This window comes from Pempheris klunzingeri, chromosome 17 (assembly GCF_042242105.1).
Source record: "Pempheris klunzingeri isolate RE-2024b chromosome 17, fPemKlu1.hap1, whole genome shotgun sequence".
Lineage (NCBI taxonomy): Eukaryota > Metazoa > Chordata > Actinopteri > Acropomatiformes > Pempheridae > Pempheris > Pempheris klunzingeri.
Window position 1 is genome coordinate 4,913,028 of NC_092028.1, and position 20,005 is coordinate 4,933,032.

General features: G+C 40.9%; 2 protein-coding genes across 2 annotated transcripts; one reads left to right on the top strand and one right to left on the bottom strand.

The window, feature by feature from the left end:
- Positions 1–977: 977 nt before the first annotated feature.
- LOC139216688 (apoptosis regulator BAX-like) lies at positions 978–6,628 on the bottom strand. The gene is made up of 6 exons (XM_070847895.1): positions 6,399–6,628; positions 6,246–6,276; positions 3,970–4,134; positions 3,687–3,825; positions 3,075–3,179; positions 978–2,355 (listed from the first exon to the last, which is right to left on the bottom strand). The coding sequence occupies exons 1-6, from the start codon at positions 6,424–6,426 to the stop codon at positions 2,212–2,214; spliced, it is 612 nt and encodes a 203-aa protein (XP_070703996.1). The 5' UTR covers positions 6,427–6,628; the 3' UTR covers positions 978–2,211.
- Positions 6,629–7,692: 1,064 nt separating this feature from the next.
- LOC139217265 (proteasome activator complex subunit 3-like) lies at positions 7,693–19,462 on the top strand. Its single transcript, XM_070848585.1, has 10 exons — positions 7,693–7,807; positions 8,340–8,372; positions 8,469–8,531; positions 9,798–9,902; positions 11,826–11,874; positions 12,287–12,402; positions 13,056–13,124; positions 15,309–15,431; positions 15,515–15,601; positions 16,453–19,462. The coding sequence occupies exons 1-10, from the start codon at positions 7,766–7,768 to the stop codon at positions 16,531–16,533; spliced, it is 768 nt and encodes a 255-aa protein (XP_070704686.1). The 5' UTR covers positions 7,693–7,765; the 3' UTR covers positions 16,534–19,462.
- Positions 19,463–20,005: the final 543 nt, after the last annotated feature.

Here is a 20,005-nt window from a genome sequence, read left to right on the forward strand (position 1 = left end):
TCCAGGTCAACATACCCAAGCTCCATGTTACGAATTCTGAAGCTCTGATCCAACACATTGTCATCCTCTCCTCTCGAGTCGTGGCACTGAAAATATAACACTAAGAGGCAGATCCTTAATAAACATCGGCAACATATAATAATTCATTGACATATTAGGCACACCAACAGCCACAGGGCAGAGGCAACATACTACATAGGGTGTAGTATGTAACATATAATAAAGAAACCACAGACACAGTGTCCTCTCACAGGAGGGCTACAGGGTCAGTCACACGTGTCCCACTAACCTGACTACCACCTGCTACTCTGCTGCGGTCTCATTTAGCCGAAGTCCCCGTTAACACAAGAACACAAGTGGACGGCGCTAAATACAAGTGTAAACTCACTGTGATCCGATCACTGTCCATATGCAGAGGTGGTCTGGGACACATGTGACCAGATGCATTTTAAAAGCAACTGAAGACAGTGTGATTTATACAAGAAACTTAACACAAATGGCCGTACAACACACTTATCTGTAATGTAAATGTTCATTATGGCTTTACTCAGCCATCATGTAAATACTGTTTTCATTCACTAATTTATTATTTCATGATTTCCTACCCCCCCCCTCCTCCTTATCAAAATAATAACTTCAAATTAAAAGCCTATCTTCTAAGGAACTGGAGGGACTTTCTAAGGTGAAACCTTTCTTGAAAAATATCACAAAGGAAGCAAGTGGAAGCGATAAATTAATGAAAGCAGTTCTGATACTAGAACGTAGGCTTTCAACATTGTAGTGCCTTATCCAGTCACAATCAATGACCAACCACTGTACAGTGAATCAAAGGATATCTGAACATCTTATCATTTATTTGTCACATCTGCCTTTATTTGTTTCATGTGAAGCATTTGGAATTTTCCTATTGCTTTAGTAACTGTTTTTATATCTTGTCAGTAGTGCAGTTTGAAAAAAAAAAAAATCTGTAAAAACTAAATAAAAAAACATGAACATTTTTTGATAAATGAATGTCTTTTATTTGTAATGGATTGTGACTTTCATTTGTCCATGCTCTCCGTTTGACAAACTCTGATGGGATCACCGTTTTAACTCATCTGAAATATCTTCAGACATTGACTCTTACTTATTGTGACATACACACAAATGCTCATAAATCCACATATCTGTCTAACCAATAACATCAGCAATCCTAGAGTACGTGCATCTGTCTTTGGTGGAAAGCAGAATCCCAGAAATTACTCCAAGTCACACTTAGAAAACATGGCTTCATTATTCCTTTACTTTATGGACAATCTGTACTTGTACATGTACTAGAAAATAACATTAACAGGGAGTAGGAAACCTTCCACATCATTTCTCTTTCATGTTTCAAAAATAACTCAAATAATAACTTAACTTGGGAAGTGGTCACGAATAAACAAACAATTGTTTTTTTGCGCAAATAATTTGTAAAACCCCTTTAAGTAAGAACTTATATTTACACCATGATTTTACTGTTTAAAAGGCACCATTTCAGAAAGATTAAAAGTAATGGGCATTTAAAACAAAATTCTGATAATATATGGCACTGTTCACTGCATGTTTTAAACGTGTTAAATCTCTCAATTATTTGCGTCATTTGTTGATATTCTATTTGGGAATTCATTATTTAATGAGAATGTCTCATGATTTGCAGACAAGGAGGAGGCCTAAACTAGAGACAGCGTAAACTGAGCAAATCTACCTTGCACCAACATACAGTTCCTACCCAGTGCTTCTTCAGAGATGACACATTTAGATCATCAAAAGCTTTATTACCGACATAACTGCTCTCCCTGATGATAGAATTAGCCATGATGCCGTACAAAAAGGGAAAAGACTGATCAGACCTACGGTAGATCAGATCCACAGATCCACCATTTATCAACTGGATGGCAGAAACATCAGTCACACTCTGTTGGGGCCTTCAAATCCAAACCTAAAACTCATCTTTTCACTTCAACTTTCAGTTAGTTGCATCTTCCATCTCTGTTTAGCATGATACAGTACGCCTATGACAAAATATACCTAACTACGTTGTCTCTTTCAAGTTTTCAAGGTTGCATAAATACCACTGGAGAGTAGAAAAATAGAAAAATAGAAAGACAGAGAGAGGAGACAAAGTCTCTGTGTGTGTGTGTGTGTGTGTATATATATATGTGTGTGTGTGTGTGTGTGTGCACGCGCTCCTCAGGGCTGTTTGGTCAGTCTCCAGGTGATGAAGCTTCCTAATGTGAGGCCTGCGATGAAGATGATGGCGAGGGTGTAGCTGTGGGAGGCCATCGATGACATGTTCTGCATGGACGCCACGGCCAGCTCTGAGAAACTGTTGATCTGTGGAGAGACGGCTCTGATCACATGGTGCATCATCATCATCAATTACTACTACTACTCAACTACTAATAACTGCTTCTCTTTGGAATCTGATTCAGATATCAAATTGGTTAGATTTGATGATTATCTTCTGTTTATAGTCCAGTTTGGATGTTTTATTGTTGGAGGTGGAAGTGAAAATAAGACTTTACATTATTTCTATTAACACGTCTTTGAAACATATAAATAGTTTCCTAGCACTTATTCATTTGTTCTTAGAACGTCATTATGACTGGTGTGACTACACTGCTGCTCTTTTCAACTGCAGGTGCTTTTTAATCGATAGATCATCCTGCTGCTTGTGTTGTTGTTGTCCCCTTTTTAGAGTTTCTGCTGAATTTAAAAGGGAGTTAAAATCACCAGGGGCAACAATTAAAAAGAAGCTACTTAACTGCTGAAGAACTGAGAGCAATTCTCTGGTTATTTCTTCAAATCTAGTCTGGTGGTTGATCAGCTCCCCCTACTGCTCACGCTGCCATCACTCCCCACTGACATACTGTATATCATCTATCACTGACTGATCACTGTGAATATAAGATTCTGCACTTAACCATATCACACAAACCATAGATCTACACTGCTGTATAATCGATGTAGAAGTGAAACAAATGTGTCAGTGTTTTTACAATATTCCTGTGACCACAGAACTAACATGGTGAAGGAATGAAGGCCAAACATACCCATCCTCCATGTTCGCGAATCCAGCCCAGTAGATTGTTTCGGAAAAAATCCACAGTCCACATCAGGATCTCCCTCACTGACTGAGGGAGATGAGCCTCCACCATCTAATGGACACACACACACACACACACACACACACACACACACACACACACACACACACACACACACACACACACACACACACACACACACACACACACACACACACACACACACACACACACACACACACACACACACACACACACACACACACACACACACACACACACACACACACACACACACACACACACACAAGATTTATGCACAAAGTGAAGCTGCTGCTAGCCTCAGGATTTCATTCCCATTACACTGCTGGATCAGTCAAACTGCAGCTTACATTCATGTCTGTCCAGATTCTCATATATGTAGTGAAGACATTGAAGGAATTTAGTGAATTGTATTCACTAAGTGTATTTTTTGGTGTGATGAAAGTTTTTCAAATATTTTCCAACACGCAAGCACATGGTTATCACACACACAGCAGGTGTCGATCTACAGAACAGGCTAGACTTCCAGGAGATCACAGCTGAGGTTCACCATAAAGCAAAAAGAAGCTAACCCACCCTGACAGCCAGCTTGCCGGCAACATAGAAGAGTACAGCGATCCTCTCCCAGGTGATGCCATGTTGAAACACTTTCTCTGCCACTTCCTTAAATCTGTCCCACTTGGAGCCGGAGAAACAAGCCACACCGTCTATCGCACTGAAACAGAGACACAGGAGAGGGTGGGGGGCAGTTTAAGCTGAGGAGAGTCAAGAGCAGTAACAGCACATACAGCCAGGTGGCGCCGTTCATGTCTTCTGTATTCTAACAGGAGCTCTGAGGTGAAGAGGTGGAAAGACTCACTCCTGGAACTCCTTGTCGTCTCGGACTCTGTCGCCGATGATGCGGATCATTTTGCCCAGCTGGGTCACCATCTTCTGCTCCTGCACCGTTTTCACTTTTACAGCCACCGGGGTGAGGGGTGGGACGTCTTCTGAGGACACTTCCCTCAGCTCCTCCTCTATGACCCTGGGAGAGAACAGGACGTTAAAACAGAGCTCCACGCTGCCACCATTTACTACACATTTTGTCGTCATTTTTGGAGACAGAGCTACTAAATTTTATAACTAGGAGAACCAGTGCGACTTGTAAATAAGTGGGGTTGTAAGAAAAAAAGAGGTGAGCCCAGGAACCTGTATTCCTTTCAAGCCAGAATATTCACTTGCATCACAAAACCTCTGTCATACATGCTAGAGAGCATGTATGATATACTTGACAGTTTGTGTCAATCACTCTTGAATTCTATGTGGTAATGCATCGACATTTCTACGCGCTTTTTGTGAACTTCCTTTATCTTATATTCAGCATTTTTAGACTGAGAGTCCATCAAGCTAACAGCTAACACGATGTGAAGCAGCCAAATCTGTAAAGTGAACCCAGGTTTTAGAAGCGCAGTAGGTGGAGAGAGGTATGTTACACTCAGCTCTGTGTATAAATAGTAAAGAAGTTCAAAGGCTGGAAAATGTTTCTGTGTTATGTTCTGGTATCAGAAAACGTTGCATTTGCTAATTGAAGAGCACATAATAATTCATTATTGTCAATATAGATGGATTGTTATTTTGAGCTGCTTAATAAGTCATTGAATGTGCAGTGTTTAAGTGTGGAACTGCAAATGGTACACTAAAAAGTAGTGGATTTGTGTTAGGTGAAAGGCTTCATAAGCAGCCACTAGTGTGTTTAGTTTTAGCTTTCACTGTGCACAAGAAGTGCTGCTGGTTATGCTGATCAGTATTTGCCAGAAGAGTAAGAAGTAAAACACCGCAAATATTGTGAGCTGAAATAAAACAGCACATTGTTATTTCTGTAAACTGTCTCTTTATTACCAAAGTATTTATCAGTAATACAGCTAAGATAGGAAAAAATATGAATGTGATTTCTGTCAATTTTCTGGACGTTTTGGGATTTTTACGGAGGCGTGTCGCTGCTCCCACAACAATAATGTCTGCTCAATTTCTTGTTAGAACATAAAAACGTCTCTTCTTTAACCCTTCAGAGTCTGGAGTAAAACCATCATGACTTGTCAGGCCTACAGGACAGAGCGGTTTATATGCTGACTGTGTACAGTCTTCTTCTAGCCACTACAGAATAGACTATAGAATGACTTATTGCTTGTGTATAAGGAATAATACAGAAGATAAGGAAGTTTAGAAATTAGCAAGTCAAATATTGTATCATAACAACATTTGTCTTAAAATCGCAATTACCTAGTTTTCCCATATCGTTCAGTCTTAATTCAAACCAGTTATTATCAAATGTTCAGCCAATTAAACTTCACAAAGGATAAGAAAAATGATTTAAAGTGTCAAAAGACATTGAGATCTGAGTGCATTGCATTGTGGTGATATTTATTCTGAATATTCTAAATACTCTACTGAGTAATTTTACTCTACTGAGTAATTTTTACTGCATGATGGTGAAGCTTAAACTTTGAGTGGATTCAAACAGCCAGATGCCACTGACACTACGTCCTGCTGAAGCTCCTCTGCAAACCAAGAGCTCCGTCAATGCAACAGCAGACGAACATAAAAGATGCGGTGGGTGATTTCTGTGCATCTTGCCATGTTTAAGATGACAGGAAACAATATACTATAGGCTGACACCACCATTTCTGAAGAGAGCACATATGCCCTTTACTGACTTCCTTATTTGAAATGAGTCACGCCGGGTCACAGGTGCACAACATACTTTAAGAGAGGTGTGATTTACTGTAAAGGAGGGTGACGAGTGTTACGGTCAAAACGAAACTTGCTCTCAATGTAATCTAACAAAACTAATCATCTGGTCAATATAATGTCAGAATGTATCAACATCAGAACTGTTTGTCCGTTCAAATGTCCAACATTTATGCCTATAAAAGACAGAGAAAAGCACAACATTCTCCACATTTAAGAACAGTGTTTTTTAACTGATTAAAACAATTAATCAATTATTATTTTTGATATGATGATTTGTGGACCCATCACAGATGATGGCAAGAAATCTTTCTTTATTTTGGACTTTTACAAAAAAAAAATCTACTCATCAACTGTGTGGAACAACAGAGACATGGACAGTAGCACAGAAGTAAACAGGAAACTCACTCTTTGATGAGGGCCTCCCCTATCCTCTCATCTGTGGAGGAAGAAGACCAACACTTAAAGAAATGTCACACAAAGTGTTTCAAACTGTGGCTGTCTAACCAAACTACCGATGTGAGCTGTGTTCCTCCAGTTTGACTTGAACATAAAACTTACCCGACATTCCGTTTCCTTCACACGCCATGCTCCAAGAAACACAACTTTAGAGTTGCTAAAGTTCAGAAGACAGTCCGCCTCTCTGTCAGATAAAACTCTTCAGACCTTCAACCGGAGGTAAAAGCAAACAACCGCATGAATATTAATATTAAAGTCAGTGTTAAAGCTTCCTCGGCATCAACGCTCCTCCAGGAACCGAACGCACCCGCTGGCTGTGTCACAAACAGGCGATGCTGTGTCCTGTTACACCGAAGAAGAAAAAACTTCGTCAGATTGGTGGGCGGAGCAAACAAATGAGCTGTCCTTCATTTAAATAAATCCGTGTAGAAACAAGTGTTACATGTATGTGTATCTGCCAGCTTGTTATTGACTGAAACTGCCTGCGTTCATTTCCTTTATCTTTCATGTTTAATTTTGCTCACACTTGTGATTGGTTATATATATATTATGTCTTTTATTTTGTGTCCACTCGTTTTCTTTTTCAAACGTTATTTTTATTTCCTAATACAGGAAATGGTCAATACATTAAAGCAACGTTTCCACATACTTCACAAAGAATTGAACAGCTTGCAACACTTTTAATACTTTATCAATGACGTTTATTCTTTTTAATTTTGAAATGAATTTCACCTTACGTGTTAACGCTTAATGTAGGTACTGTGAATGGAAGAGTGATTAAACAGATTACACGTGGAACATTTTTTTTTTTTCAAGAGCATTCTTAGAAGAGATTTAATGAAGAAACAGACTGAGACATCTCAATCTCTCCTGGCTTCTGAACGCAAACGACCTGTCACAGATGCTTTTTAGGGGCCACCAGGGGAGCAGTGCATGGGAAGCTACAAAGACCAGACATGTAGCATGGGGGGGCCAAACCGCCAAAGTGATGAGTAAAGTTCTAATATCAACTCCAGCCTGTGCAACAATGAAAGGACAGGTGGGGTGTGCTCTCGTTTTCTCCTACCTGTTAAAATCATTATCATTTTATATAAAGAAAAAAACCTATCCCCATATCTATATATTCATAGATATAAATCTATATATATATATATAGTTGTTGGTGAAATGTTGCAATTTGAAAAAAGAGAAATATAGTGGTCACGTGAGCTACTACTTGAGGGTTGCTGGTTTTTATTCACAGCTTCGTCTGAGCGGGCGGTTATTCCGCCTTGTGCTGACAGCCCATGGTGGACCTGTACACCCTCTCTCAGGATGAAGAAACTGAACGCACCCGTTGAATTTGCGCGTCGCCGTCTGAGGACGTCACCGGCTCGTGGAGGCGGCACCGCGCGGTGAGAGCTGCCTGAGACGGAGGAAAGGTTTGTCTGTGCTGCCCCGTGAGCTCTGTTCACGGTGCTCATTCCGCCATGTCGTCTCTTCTGAACGTGGACAGCGAGCTGAAAAGCAAGGTGACGGAGTGTGAGCCCGAACTGTAACACCGACACTGTAACGTTACAGTAGGACTAACGTTACTGCTGCTGACTTGGCTACACCTTCAGTTTTAACTCTCTAAGTTTAAACTTAATATTCAACCACATGTTTGTGCTCTCTGACATTTTCCAGTGCAGCCAGTGTTCCTCATGTCCGTCTCTTGGTCTCAGTGCTGCTCAGCAGTCATTTTTCTCTTAAGCACAGTTACAGCAAAAGAATAAACTGTTGTTTTCATTGCCGTTCTTATAGGAGGCTTTCTGGTTATGAAATGTATCTGAACCTGACAGATAAATTGGCCAACTGTTATATCAGCTGATATCAACTTTTTGTAGTGGCAATAAATGACAAGAAATAATACAGACAGTACAGACGTGCCAGTGATCTGTCTGGAAACAGTGCCATTTTATAGTCTGACAGAGAAATTTATATTGAGACTGAAATGTCCCAATGTAGGTAAGTCATCAATAACATAATCAGAGGTGTTCTAACTGCCCGTCAATGTGTGCACAGGTGGAAACATTCAGGAGCCAGATCACAGGGGAGGTGAGTATCTGACATGATACAGCTCAACTTTTCTTTCTATGATTTGCTGTCTGCTTGTTGTTTAAACGTTCTACTTCACAAAATGTGCCACTGTAGGCCGAGCATCTGGTTGCCAGCTTCTTCCCTCAAAAACTCCTGGAGTTGGATGACTTCCTTAAGGTAAGTGATCAGCGGTTTAAGGCCTGAAGTTACAGGGTTCACAAAAAGTTAGGGATATTCAACTTTCAGGTGAAATTTATGGAAAATGTAAAAAGTGAATGCTACAGTGATATTATATCATGAAAGTAGGACATTTAAGTATCAGCATGCAATGGTAGTTTCTTCATCTTAAACAATTTATTGAAAGAAAATCTAACAACAGTGGAGGGTAAACGTAAAATTGGGATGTGGCCAAAGGACGTCCACTCCTCTCCTTTCTGTGACTCTTCCAGTCTCTGTATCACTGTTACAACCTCCTGATGACACTCTGTGACCCTCTAAGCTCAGTGAACACCTCCGTCTGAGGACTTCCTGTTTGAAGCCTCCAGTGTTGAGGTGCTGCTGATCAATAGTTAGGTGTCGTCTTGGTCTCATGATGTCAGAATGTGAACAGCAGGATGAGGAGGACTGTTTAAATACCAATTCTAACTGAACCAGGAGATGTATTGGTGGTGGTTCATCCTGAAATTTCACCTGAAAGCCGAATATCCCTAACTTTTTGTGAGTAGTGTATACTGATGTTAGAATTCTACAGAGTTCAGTTCTGGTTGCTGTGGCGACCCATATGGTAACGACAAGCAGGGGTGTAGCAATCCATTGGACTGGATGGGTGTATAAATTCATTGACCAACGATCCAACAGCACTGATATTATTAATATCATCATCTTTAAGATAGATGTGCCTTTATCTTGAAATTCCCGCAAGTTTGGAGAATTCAGAAAGACCGCTTGGCTCATTCATGTGCTGCTAATGCTAGCTTGATGGGCTCTCTCTCCTTGAGCTAAAAACAACACATGCATGCAGAGATAAGGCGAAGGAAGTTCATTAACAGTGGGTATAGATGATGGATACATAAGCATGAAGTATATATGAAATAATATCGTCCCATCACAGGCCCCTGAGTTGAGTCGAACAGACTTTGTGATGAAACTGCAGCACATACATGCTGCACTGTTTCCTGTGAGTCCCTCATGCTTATCAAAGCATCTGAATCCAGAGTGGAAATGGTACAATCTGCTTATTAAGACACATACCATGAGCCCCACCATCTGTAGTTGGAATATGCTGCAGCTCTCTCCCATCGTTTCCTGTCATCTCTCCACTGTCTGTGAGAACGGCAGAACAGTGCACAAGAAGGACCGGAAATGTGTCCTGTATATTTTTCGGGCTAATGTAATTTTTATTTTATTTTTTCGTTATAACTTTTCCTTGTGGTTTTTATCCAGGAGCCGATTTTCAATGTGACTGACCTGAAGGAAATCCATTCAGAGATCAAGTGCAAAGTCCCAGAACCGATTGTCTTCACAAACAGCCTTGATGGCGCACACACGGTGAGTCCGGTATTTTTCCCAAGATATCACACACTTTAATACAGAGCTAGGAAACAAACATAGGATAATGTGTACAGTCAGAGCACTGAACTGACTGTTAATAATTTGGGCCTATCTTCTAATCCCCCTATTATACACACTGCATTATGGGAATGTAAGATCCAGTGGTTTTTGGAACTTGGCCCATACTTATCTCAGACCTTCAGCATTCTTTTTACCTGTCAATCGCAAGTTTCCTAACTTTGTGGAAGTCCAACAAAATTGCTCTTTGACACTATGACTGTGCCTTGCAATCAGCACACTGCTGCAGCTAAGATGTTGATGTGTTGAACTCATTAGTTGGATTACTGACAGGCAGTTAACAGCTCATGTGGACCTCAGCACAACCTGGATTCCTGACTCCATGCTGACCAGTGTCATGTGAAGGAAAGAGAGATGTGACGGAGGTATGCAGCGGACTTAATCAGAGCTTCACAGAGTAGGGAGCTTTACACAGAATGGCTCATTAACTCTCCTGCAGGGCGAAAAATTGCAGGTTTGTACCACCTTCTGTAACCAGTCCTTTCATCACAGTGATGTGCTCCTGGAGTTTATTGTAGGATTTTGACAGCAATGTCCTTAATCAATATAAGATAAGATATTCTTTTATTAGTCCCACGATGGGGAAATTTGTCACAGCAGACAGGTGGAGATATAAACAAATATATACACTTAAGACAGAGGAAGTATAAAAATAGAAACAATATAATATACACAGAGGGAAAGTATTGTATAGAAAGAATTGCACATTGTGAAGTGGGCTAAAAAGATGAGTAAGTATATTGCACAGTCAGGTGGTTCTGAATACATACATTGCACAGTTGGCGAACATTATAGTGCCGTTCTTGTCAGTTTTGGTGCAGTGTGGTCTACTAGGAGCAGGGCCGGTTATAAAGTCTGACAGCTGCCAGAAGGAAGGACCTGCGATATCGCTCCTTCACACACTTGAGGGTGCAGGAGTCTGTCGCTGAAGGAGCTCTCCAGTGCTCTCAGTGTGTCTATATGGGGTGGGAGTCGTTCTGTCTCATGGATGAGATTGAGCTTTGCCATCATCCTCCCCTCTCCCATCAACGGTCCTGGATCTGTTCCTCTTCACCCTCTACACTGCAGTATAGGGAATGCTCTCTCCCCAAAGTCTGCAATTCTGTCACAATCAGAAATTTTGGTGATAACAAATCCAACTTCGATCCCCCAGATAACGCACAGATTCATTTATTTCTTCTCCACTCAGCAGCCAGTCAAGTGTCAAAAAATGAGCTGCATTCACACTAAAGGAGGGTTAATTTAGTCTTTCCTGTGTTTACTTATATATAAATCCCAATTCTAACATGTAATTGAACAGATATGTTCGTATTGTTCCAGTCTAATTCCCAAAAGTGGGTTACATTACAGAAATGCATAATTTCACCAAACCTAAAGGGCTTCAAGTCACCACGCTGGGTCCGTCCCAGCATGAAGTAATCATAGTCCTTACTGTCCCTTACTGATTTTCTGTCATTCTTTGGCTGGCATGACTGTGACAGAGGAATTAAATTGCATTCTTTGTGGTATTTAAAAGTGTTCCTTAATACGGTGAACTCTGCAGGAAGCCTATAATTAGTGCTACAGAGAAAGTACAGCTGAGGCTCATGAGAGTTTCATTAGTTTTGTAGGTATGTAGTTATAAACCAAAGTATTGGACACAGTAAAATTGTCACTAGATGAAAAGTCAATCACCAAAGTTGTTAGGGTTTGTCATCTGGGGAATATGAATGTCTGCACAGAATCTTATGACAATCATGACACAGAAGTGGTTGGGATATTATTTCCGTCTGAAACAAATTGGTGGACTGAGTGACCACCCCTAGAGCCTAAAAATGAAATGGCATCTTGTTTGTGCTACAGAACACCAACAAGAGGAAACTAGATGGAGTGGCTGATGAGAGCTGGCAAGGTAGGAGAAAAAACTGAGATTTCAAAAGATCCCTTTTTCATAATAATAAATAAATGTTGATAAATTTCTTTTGCTCTGTTCTTTCATCTGAACTGTCCACTTTGTTTATAAATGTTCATTATAAAATTGTATGTAGCCTGTAATGTGTAAAATATTAGTGTATGAGAATCAATCAATCAGTCTTTATCAATCGTTATTTATATAGCGCCAATTCATAACAGCATTATCTCAAGACGCTTTCCATAAAGAGCAGGTCTAGACCAAACTCTTTCATCAGACCCAACGATTCAGGAATTCAACATTCAGGATTCAAGAATCCCCACATGAGCAGGCACTGGAGAGCTGGTAGCTGCAACAACGTTACTGTTTGATGAGAAGGGTTTGTAATTGTGGACGTTGTGTTTGGTTCCAGGAGGAACCAAAACACTGGTGATGCCGGAGGGGATGATGAAATGTAACACCAAGCTAGTGGACCTGATTGAACGAGTCAAACCAGAAATCAGGACACTGATTGAGAAATGTAACACAGTAAGTGTCTGTATACACACACACAGAAACAAGACGGCCCTCTAGTACACCAGTGTGAGAGATGAGTCAATAAACCACAGTCAAATTAGTTGTAAGTGAAAATGTCCTGTACATAAAATTACATCTTTGATGTCCTCATCAAATAGAGATCGAAGATCAGAGAAATGTAAAAGTCAATCTAGACTATTAACTTCTGAATTCATGCTACGATCACAGATCTAATATCACGAGGTCCTGTGCTGTGCCTGCTTTGCTGTGGCATCATAAACAAACCACACCAAGGTCTGATTGAATGCAGATCTTTAGCAGTACCAACTGAAACAAACAGAACCAAACCATCACAGCAGAGCCCATTTGAACTGAACCATCAGGTTGGGCACCAGAAGTAAAACAAAAAAACACTAACCTAAACTAAGTCGTGTCGGTGAATCAGTAGTATCCTCTAAGTGTTGTCAAGGTGATGGTGTGTCCGTAAGGGCAGGGTGACAGAACAGCTACTGTGCCACTCAGGTGTGAATGAGTCACTGTGACACAGAGGAAATTCAGCTTATTTCTCAGTAAATATAAAACTTAGTTGCGAAAAGGTTTTCTGTATCAGACATCCTGGTCAGCCCTTTTACACTTTTTTTACACTTTTCTCTACACTCCTTCAGGTTAAGATGTGGGTCCAGCTGCTTATCCCCAGAATTGAAGATGGAAACAACTTTGGAGTCTCCATCCAGGTCAGTCTTCACTGGCTTCCTCATCTGGGAAAAAAAAAAAAAAAGGGTTTCAAAAACCGATGAGCCTAAAATAATGATGCGCCCTGTAGTAAACATAGGAAACACCGCTCATCTCATAAGGTCATTAAAGCCTTCTTGTTGGCTGTCATGAATTGTAGGATTAACATTCTGCCATCAAATATTTCACGTCAGACTTTTTCAAGAATGAGGATGATTAACCTGCTTACATGGATATACACAGTGCAAAGAAATGTGTCTGTCAAAATGTTTGTATTAAGTAGAGCTGGCAGAGTTCCGTTGGTGCACTTCCAGTTTAATCTTTGATCTTTTAGTCAGAGCCCAGCAGGACAGCCCAACATGCTAAAATTTGACATTTTTGTGCAATTCTATATACTGTGTATGGGAAAATAAGTTTCCAGTGATAAATGATATTTATGGAGCAATGCTTTCAAAGGAATTCCACTGTAACTGCACTTCTTATCTCCACACAACAAACTGAACCAGCTAAGACCTTAAAACCGTTGTCCCTAATGTCCCTGTAATTAGTACCACATTACAGTTAATTCCAGGAAACGTTTAAGAAATGAGCCGATCCAAAAATAACTTGCCCCTAAGCTGCACATCACCAAAGTAACCCTAGTGACTCTCATTTGGAGAATGTGTGACAGATAGTAGTTGGACTGCAGTTACATGTGAGTGCAACACGAGTATTGAAATCAAAGGGTCATGTTTATAGGCTGAGTTGGTCTTTAACTTGGACTAAAAGTACACTCAAGTGAACATAGACACATAGGAATTGTAATTAGAAGTATGGTCATTTTTAATAGGACACTGGGGGGCAGCACTGACATGCTCCACAGTGCTGGCTCAGGGCTCAGATAACAGGGGAGTGAGAGGTGTGCAGTCAGGTGGGTTCTATTAAATGAACAGAATGAAAGTAACGTAACCACACACAAGGAGAAATGGCTGGTGTTTGGGAACTACTAATATGGGGCAATTATCTGATTACATGAAGAGGATTGTGGGAGTTTGTTAAAAATTCACATCCAGGATTTGAAACTTTGAAAACTTAAAGTCTCAGAGATTGAACACTTTTGTTAAGTAGACACTGCTGAGGGGCGTTAATTTTACAGACCTACTTACTGTGGCCATTTAGACAGACAGACAGTGGGACTAACATTTCTAACCAGGCAGGAGGCTTGGCTTGGCTGGTCGTCTCCACTGGCCAATACCATTTATGACTGGGCCTTCCTGTGGTCTCAGTACACTTCCACAGCTCAGCTTCAGCCTGTGCTGATGGATTCAGCTGATGAGAACTGGAATTTGATTTCAACATTTTCTTAAATACCCTGGGATAGACTTGGATGAGATCAATGGCCCTCTCATACATGTCTGTGAAATATGAAAAAGTGGGTTTGCTATGCTGAGCACAAAGACTCAGATGAGGGAGAAACTGTCTGGCTGGTCTGTGCCTCATCTGTTCATTCAATCTGGGAAACAAAAAAATGCTTTTAGTTTTTTTTCATTTTTCTAGTCATCAGACAGAAAATTTGTTTGTCTTCCAGTTGTTTGTTCTAATACACGTTTTTTCTTTCCATTTTGTGGGTCTCTGACTTTTCCTCTGCATGCATAGAAAGTGTGACGGCACCTCACGAAAGCATGCAGATTGAAAACTGCAACAATTCAGTGTATTACTTTCAGACAAACATTGAAAATTCTGGGAAATTACAGTTTGTGGCACAAAACTTCCTGTAAACCAGCACAATAAGTGTATTTTTACACTTCAGTTTTGTACAAAAAAGCTTAAGAGATATTGGTTGGTGGACTTTGCTACCTGTGGACAGAGCCGTGCTAGCTGCTTCTTTCTATTTCTAGTTTTCATGATAAGCTAAGCTAAGCTAACTGGCTGCTGGTAGTAGCTTCATATTTAACACTCAGATATAACAGTGGTACCAATCCTCGTATCAAAGCCAGTTTGGTCAGATGATAGCGTCATCATTAGAGGTCTGCTTTGTGAGGTAATGTTTGAGAGTACAGTACACACCCACACTCGACGTTGGATGAAGATCATTTTAGGTTAAAATGTTGCTTCTTAAACAACTAAAAAAGTGTTGTCCATGTGTGGCAGTAACCGTTTTCTGGTTCACGGCGTCCTTCTTCACCGCTGTCTTCTTCTGTCTGTAGGAAGAGACGGTGACAGAACTGAGGACAGTGGAGTCCGAGGCAGCGTCTTACTTGGACCAGATCTCCAGATATTATATCACCAGAGCCAAGCTCGTCTCCAAAATTGTCAAGTACCCTCATGTGGTGGGTAGTGTGTGTGTGTTTGTGTGTTCGTATGTTCGTGCCTGCACAGCAGATGGTTGATCAGGGTTGTCGCTCCTCTGCAGGAAGACTACAGAAGGACTATATCGGAGATCGATGAGAAGGAGTACATCAGTTTGAAGATCATTGTTTCAGAACTCAGGAATCAATATGTGAGTGTTGCTTTGTTTTTTAAACCCTCATCCGCACAAGCCTCAGCGAAACAGGGTAAAACGTTTGTGTTTGCAGGAACAAGAGCGTGATGTCTCGTTATGGGGGAGTGCCAACGACTCTTGTGTACAATAAAAGGTGTATAACAGAACATGAGCCATGACATTTAATATTCTCCTAAAAACCTATAAAACAGGCTGAAATGATCGCTGCTCTTTGTAGTAAATATAACACCGTCTAGCATAAAATAACAGGTCTCTATTGGGGAATGTAACCCTCATTTTAAAGGAAAATTCTGGTATATTTTCAATAAATTCACTGTGACTGTATGGGCAGTGTACCATTCACACTCACTGCCTCCTCGCCTTGTGCAAAACAACATACATGCAGGCAAGCGGCATGAGCCCCCAGCAGCTTTCCAAACAAACCAGATGTTCTTATGGCGTTTGGTCCAGCCGGCCACGGCCTTTTCTTTTAGTTGATTTTGAGGAAGCGGAACACAGTTAGTGTTGATCAGAGCCACAACTTTATTTGCTGCAGGATCACTGGCATCTGCAGACACATCTGCTTTCCATGTCTGGGATCTAGAGGTCAAGCATGTTTTTTCTTATTTATCAGTCGTTTTGATAAAATACTCTTTGTCTTTTTACTCACTTACCTGAGCCCGTGGACACACCCAGACAGGAGGCTGGTTTTTTGATAGACTTACGAGCTTCACTTGATTTGCAGAAGAATATAAATGGTGATGAAGCAAAATGGAAAGTGAATAAAAGTTTTCACAGCCAAAGTGAAAAGACAAAGGTGTAGCTCTCCTCACAGTGCTAACCTCAACTTTTCTGCTGGTTGCCTACAGGTGATTCTTCATGATATGATCCTGAAGAACATCGAGAAGATCAAGAAACCCAGGAACAGCAACTGTGAAGCTCTATACTGACAACCCCTACACACACACACGCAGACACACACACACACACGGACACACACACACAAAGCTGAAGCAGTTCTATCTGTCCAATAATTTTAGCTTTTGTGTCAGAGTTCCTGCTAGTTTGGGGTTTTACAGCTTCAGGACGATTGACATGTCAAATAAGCTGCCTTTGGACAATTATGCCTCTATTTGGTGTTGAAAACTTTAACTTGAACAGGCTCGCTGCTCAATATGTAAGACCCCAGATATCTGGGTCCTTAGAGAGCTGGCGGAAACTCTAAAATGCATAGGGAAAAAATATTTGATGCAAGGTCTTAAACACACACTTCCACAGATACATTGCAGCAACTCCCCTCTCAGATGTGCAGAGCCGTTGTGGTCCTCCTCCATTTTTGGTTTTGACCTTACTTTGCGGTCTGCCGATGCTTTCCGATATGTAACCTTGGGATCTGGCTCTCCCGTGCTCTGAGACCTGACCTCGGACTCGCTTCCCATAAGTATCATTAGACTGCTGTCACATGTCCAGCCTCCCTCCGCTGCTCCGCTGGGACTGAAGCTCAAAGCTTCCTGCTGCTTCCTCTTCCTGCCTGTGTTATCTGGTGTGTTGGTCCTGTTGATGCTGTACCTCCCTCAGGATTTATCATCTGTTTTTAAATGGTTTTCTTTTCCCTCATTTTCCGTTTTATTCCCAGTCCACAGAGGAAAGGTTTTTACCTTCATGAGCAAACCACTGTTGTATGGAAATATGGAATTTAAAAGCCCAACTCCACTCAGTCATCAAATACGATCCAGACAGCTATCCTGGGTGCCTCACACATGGCTGTAGTTGTTCAGAGCCACTTGTGCTCCAGACGGGCCTTTGTGAATACTGTACCATTCTTCTGTCTGTCTGTCAGCATGGAGCTGTCAGACAGGACTCGAAAACAAAAGCGAACTGGCTGGATGGGTGTTCCTCTACACAAAAGGAAGGAACACTCAATAATGTGTCGCCATGTATCTGTCTCTATTGATCAAGCATGCTTGAACTGGAACTCAACACAAAATGGCTCCCAGTGGGAGTGGGATCATGTTGTGATTTGTACTCTGATGTTTTTAACACAGTAACCAGAGTGTCCAGTTTCATACAGCTCTTTTATTGTTTTTAAAGGCCCTTCCCAACCAGGCTGCACACACACACACACACACACACACACACACACACACACACACACACACAGGTGTTTGCACTTTTTTTAAAACCAGGTTAGAGTTAGTTTTGAACAACATCTTTATCATTCTTAATTGTTCACATTTCTAGTGTCATTCCTCTGCACAGCTCTGTCTAACTCAAAGCTGTGCAGAGGTCTGTTAGAATAAGAGGAAACTCCTTTATGGGTGTGCTGGGCCTTTAGGTGTATTAAGGACCTCCGTCCATACATGTAGGTCAGAGCCTTCCCTTTTTCAGAAAACAATTTCTTCACTTCAGGACTTCACTTTTCACCACATTTATTGTGCAGTGCAGGATAATTAACTAATGTTATTTTCTATGTAGTTCAGCCTGGGGCTTTGAAACAATTTTGTAACTTGACCTATTTAAAATGACAAAGAGTTATTAGGGACTGACTTTTTTTAAGTGCAGACAAAATGTCTTGCATGGCCGTACAATTTTATTTTTCAAAGGGAAGGGCTGTCAACTTTTTCCAAAAGTCTCCTCCGAACACACTCAAATGAACTCTGCAGTCGCACCAGAGTTCCCTCTCCTTTCATATCTATGAGGAAGAGAGTGAGATATGTTCGCTGTGAGCTGACCTAGCCTCATTTACTTTGTGCAAACTTCAATCAAACTCTTACATGCAAGTGTCTGCAGTGTCCAGCCAGAGAGAGAGAGGGCTCAGCTAATACTCACTGTATACTGTTTCCTTATTCATGTAACCGCATAGTGCAAGGACATGACAGGGGTAGTGGGGTGTTTGATAAGATGCTGTATAATATTAAAACAGTGGAATGCTCTCGTTTGCTGGCAAGTCCCACTAACACTTTTAGTTTAAGCTTACCAACCTACCCACGCTTATTGCTTGAACAGGCGAACAGTGCTCTGTTTACTGCCTGACTTACACCAACATGAAAGTAGCACGGTAGCATTTCAGTCTGCAAACAGGCCGACAGCATCGAAGGAACCCTTTTAGAGTGCATGGCACAGTCTACGCTCAAATGTTCAAAGGATGAGTTCATTTTGTTTCAAGTCTGTCAAGTGATACTTGCGTGCTAGTGTGTAAGCTAATGTTAGGCTTCAGCAGTTTGAGTCAGGTGGGTGCCCTCCATAGTTCCTTCCTCTTTGGTGTAAAATTCCCATTTTGTTGCCGCTTCCACTGCAGTTCAGAAACAAACACTCTTGGGGAAACACAAAGAGGCAAAAAAATAGTAACTTTTTGTCTAACTTTGACTACTGAAGCCTAATTTTAGCATTATATTCCAGCTGAACATCCACAGAACAAGTACTATGGATCTCAAACTGTCATAACTCAGGCGCACTGTTAGCTCAGCAAACTCACTCTGATGCTGAATGTGCAGACTGCCACTTAGACACCACAGGAAAGTAGGTGCTCTTCCTTCTACATCACCTTTATCTCAGCATCAATAGTAATACAATGACTGTAGCTCAAAGTTTTTCAAAGCCAATAACTGCTGCTTTGAAAAACTTGTTCAACTTGACAGACTGGAAAATGACAAAGTTAGGGACTGTCCCAAAAGTGCAGCAAAATGGCCGGAACTTTTCAGATTTGTATCAGTAGCTTTCTCTCTTTGTTATTATTTTAAACCTGGACCTCCTCCCATTGTATAGTTTACATTTAGGTGTTCAAATACAGTTTATGACCTAAAATGTGATTATTCAAGGTATGCTGTTCATATGTTGTTGTTTTTTTGTGAGCAGATAAATAAAATGAGTTTCCTACGACTTCCTGTGTAGGCTCTCCTAAATCTGAATTGAATATAAGTTTTTGTAAAATGAAGGTACAGACAGTAGCTTTTTCTTACTATTGTCTTACTAATCTCACTGTCTTTCTAATATCAACACTGCAGAATCACCTGTAACTTGTACCACTATGTGATTATCAGGACAGCATTAACAGCGACTTCAGTGAGTCCGTCAGCTTTGATGAACTGTGATCCATGTGGTTTCCTAACATGCTTCTCACATGGCAGCCATTGCCTCGGATTGTTACTCACTGTACATCACAGCATCACAAATGAGTCTCAAACCATCATGTATTCGGGAAAGCCTTCCAAATCTTACCACTATGGGAATGGGAAGCTGTCGCTGTGTTAGTTGCATGTTCATTAATGTTAATGTGATGGTTGAAGTGTTTTAAGGGCACTTAAGGTCTGACAGAGGGCCAAACGTCTGCACGGCTTTATAGAACAGTCTGCTTTAACTTAGATTCCTCCTGTATGAATGATGTGTGAATGAGGATGTAATGTAAAAGTGTTTCGACTGTCT

Excerpts from the sequence above, each read along its gene's own strand:
- LOC139216688 (XM_070847895.1), bottom strand. The coding sequence starts at position 6,426 with ATGGCGTGTGAAGGAAACGGAATGTCGG. Across the intron at positions 3,180-3,686 it reads CCGGCAAGCTGGCTGTCAGG|ATGGTGGAGGCTCATCTCCC; the intron begins GTGGGTTAGCTT and ends TGTGTCCATTAG. Across the intron at positions 2,356-3,074 it reads TTCGCGAACATGGAGGATGG|ATCAACAGTTTCTCAGAGCT; the intron begins GTATGTTTGGCC and ends GTCTCTCCACAG.
- LOC139217265 (XM_070848585.1), top strand. The coding sequence starts at position 7,766 with ATGTCGTCTCTTCTGAACGTGGACAGCGAGCTGAAAAGCAAG. Across the intron at positions 8,373-8,468 it reads GGAGCCAGATCACAGGGGAG|GCCGAGCATCTGGTTGCCAG; the intron begins GTGAGTATCTGA and ends GTGCCACTGTAG. Across the intron at positions 12,403-13,055 it reads TGATTGAGAAATGTAACACA|GTTAAGATGTGGGTCCAGCT; the intron begins GTAAGTGTCTGT and ends ACACTCCTTCAG.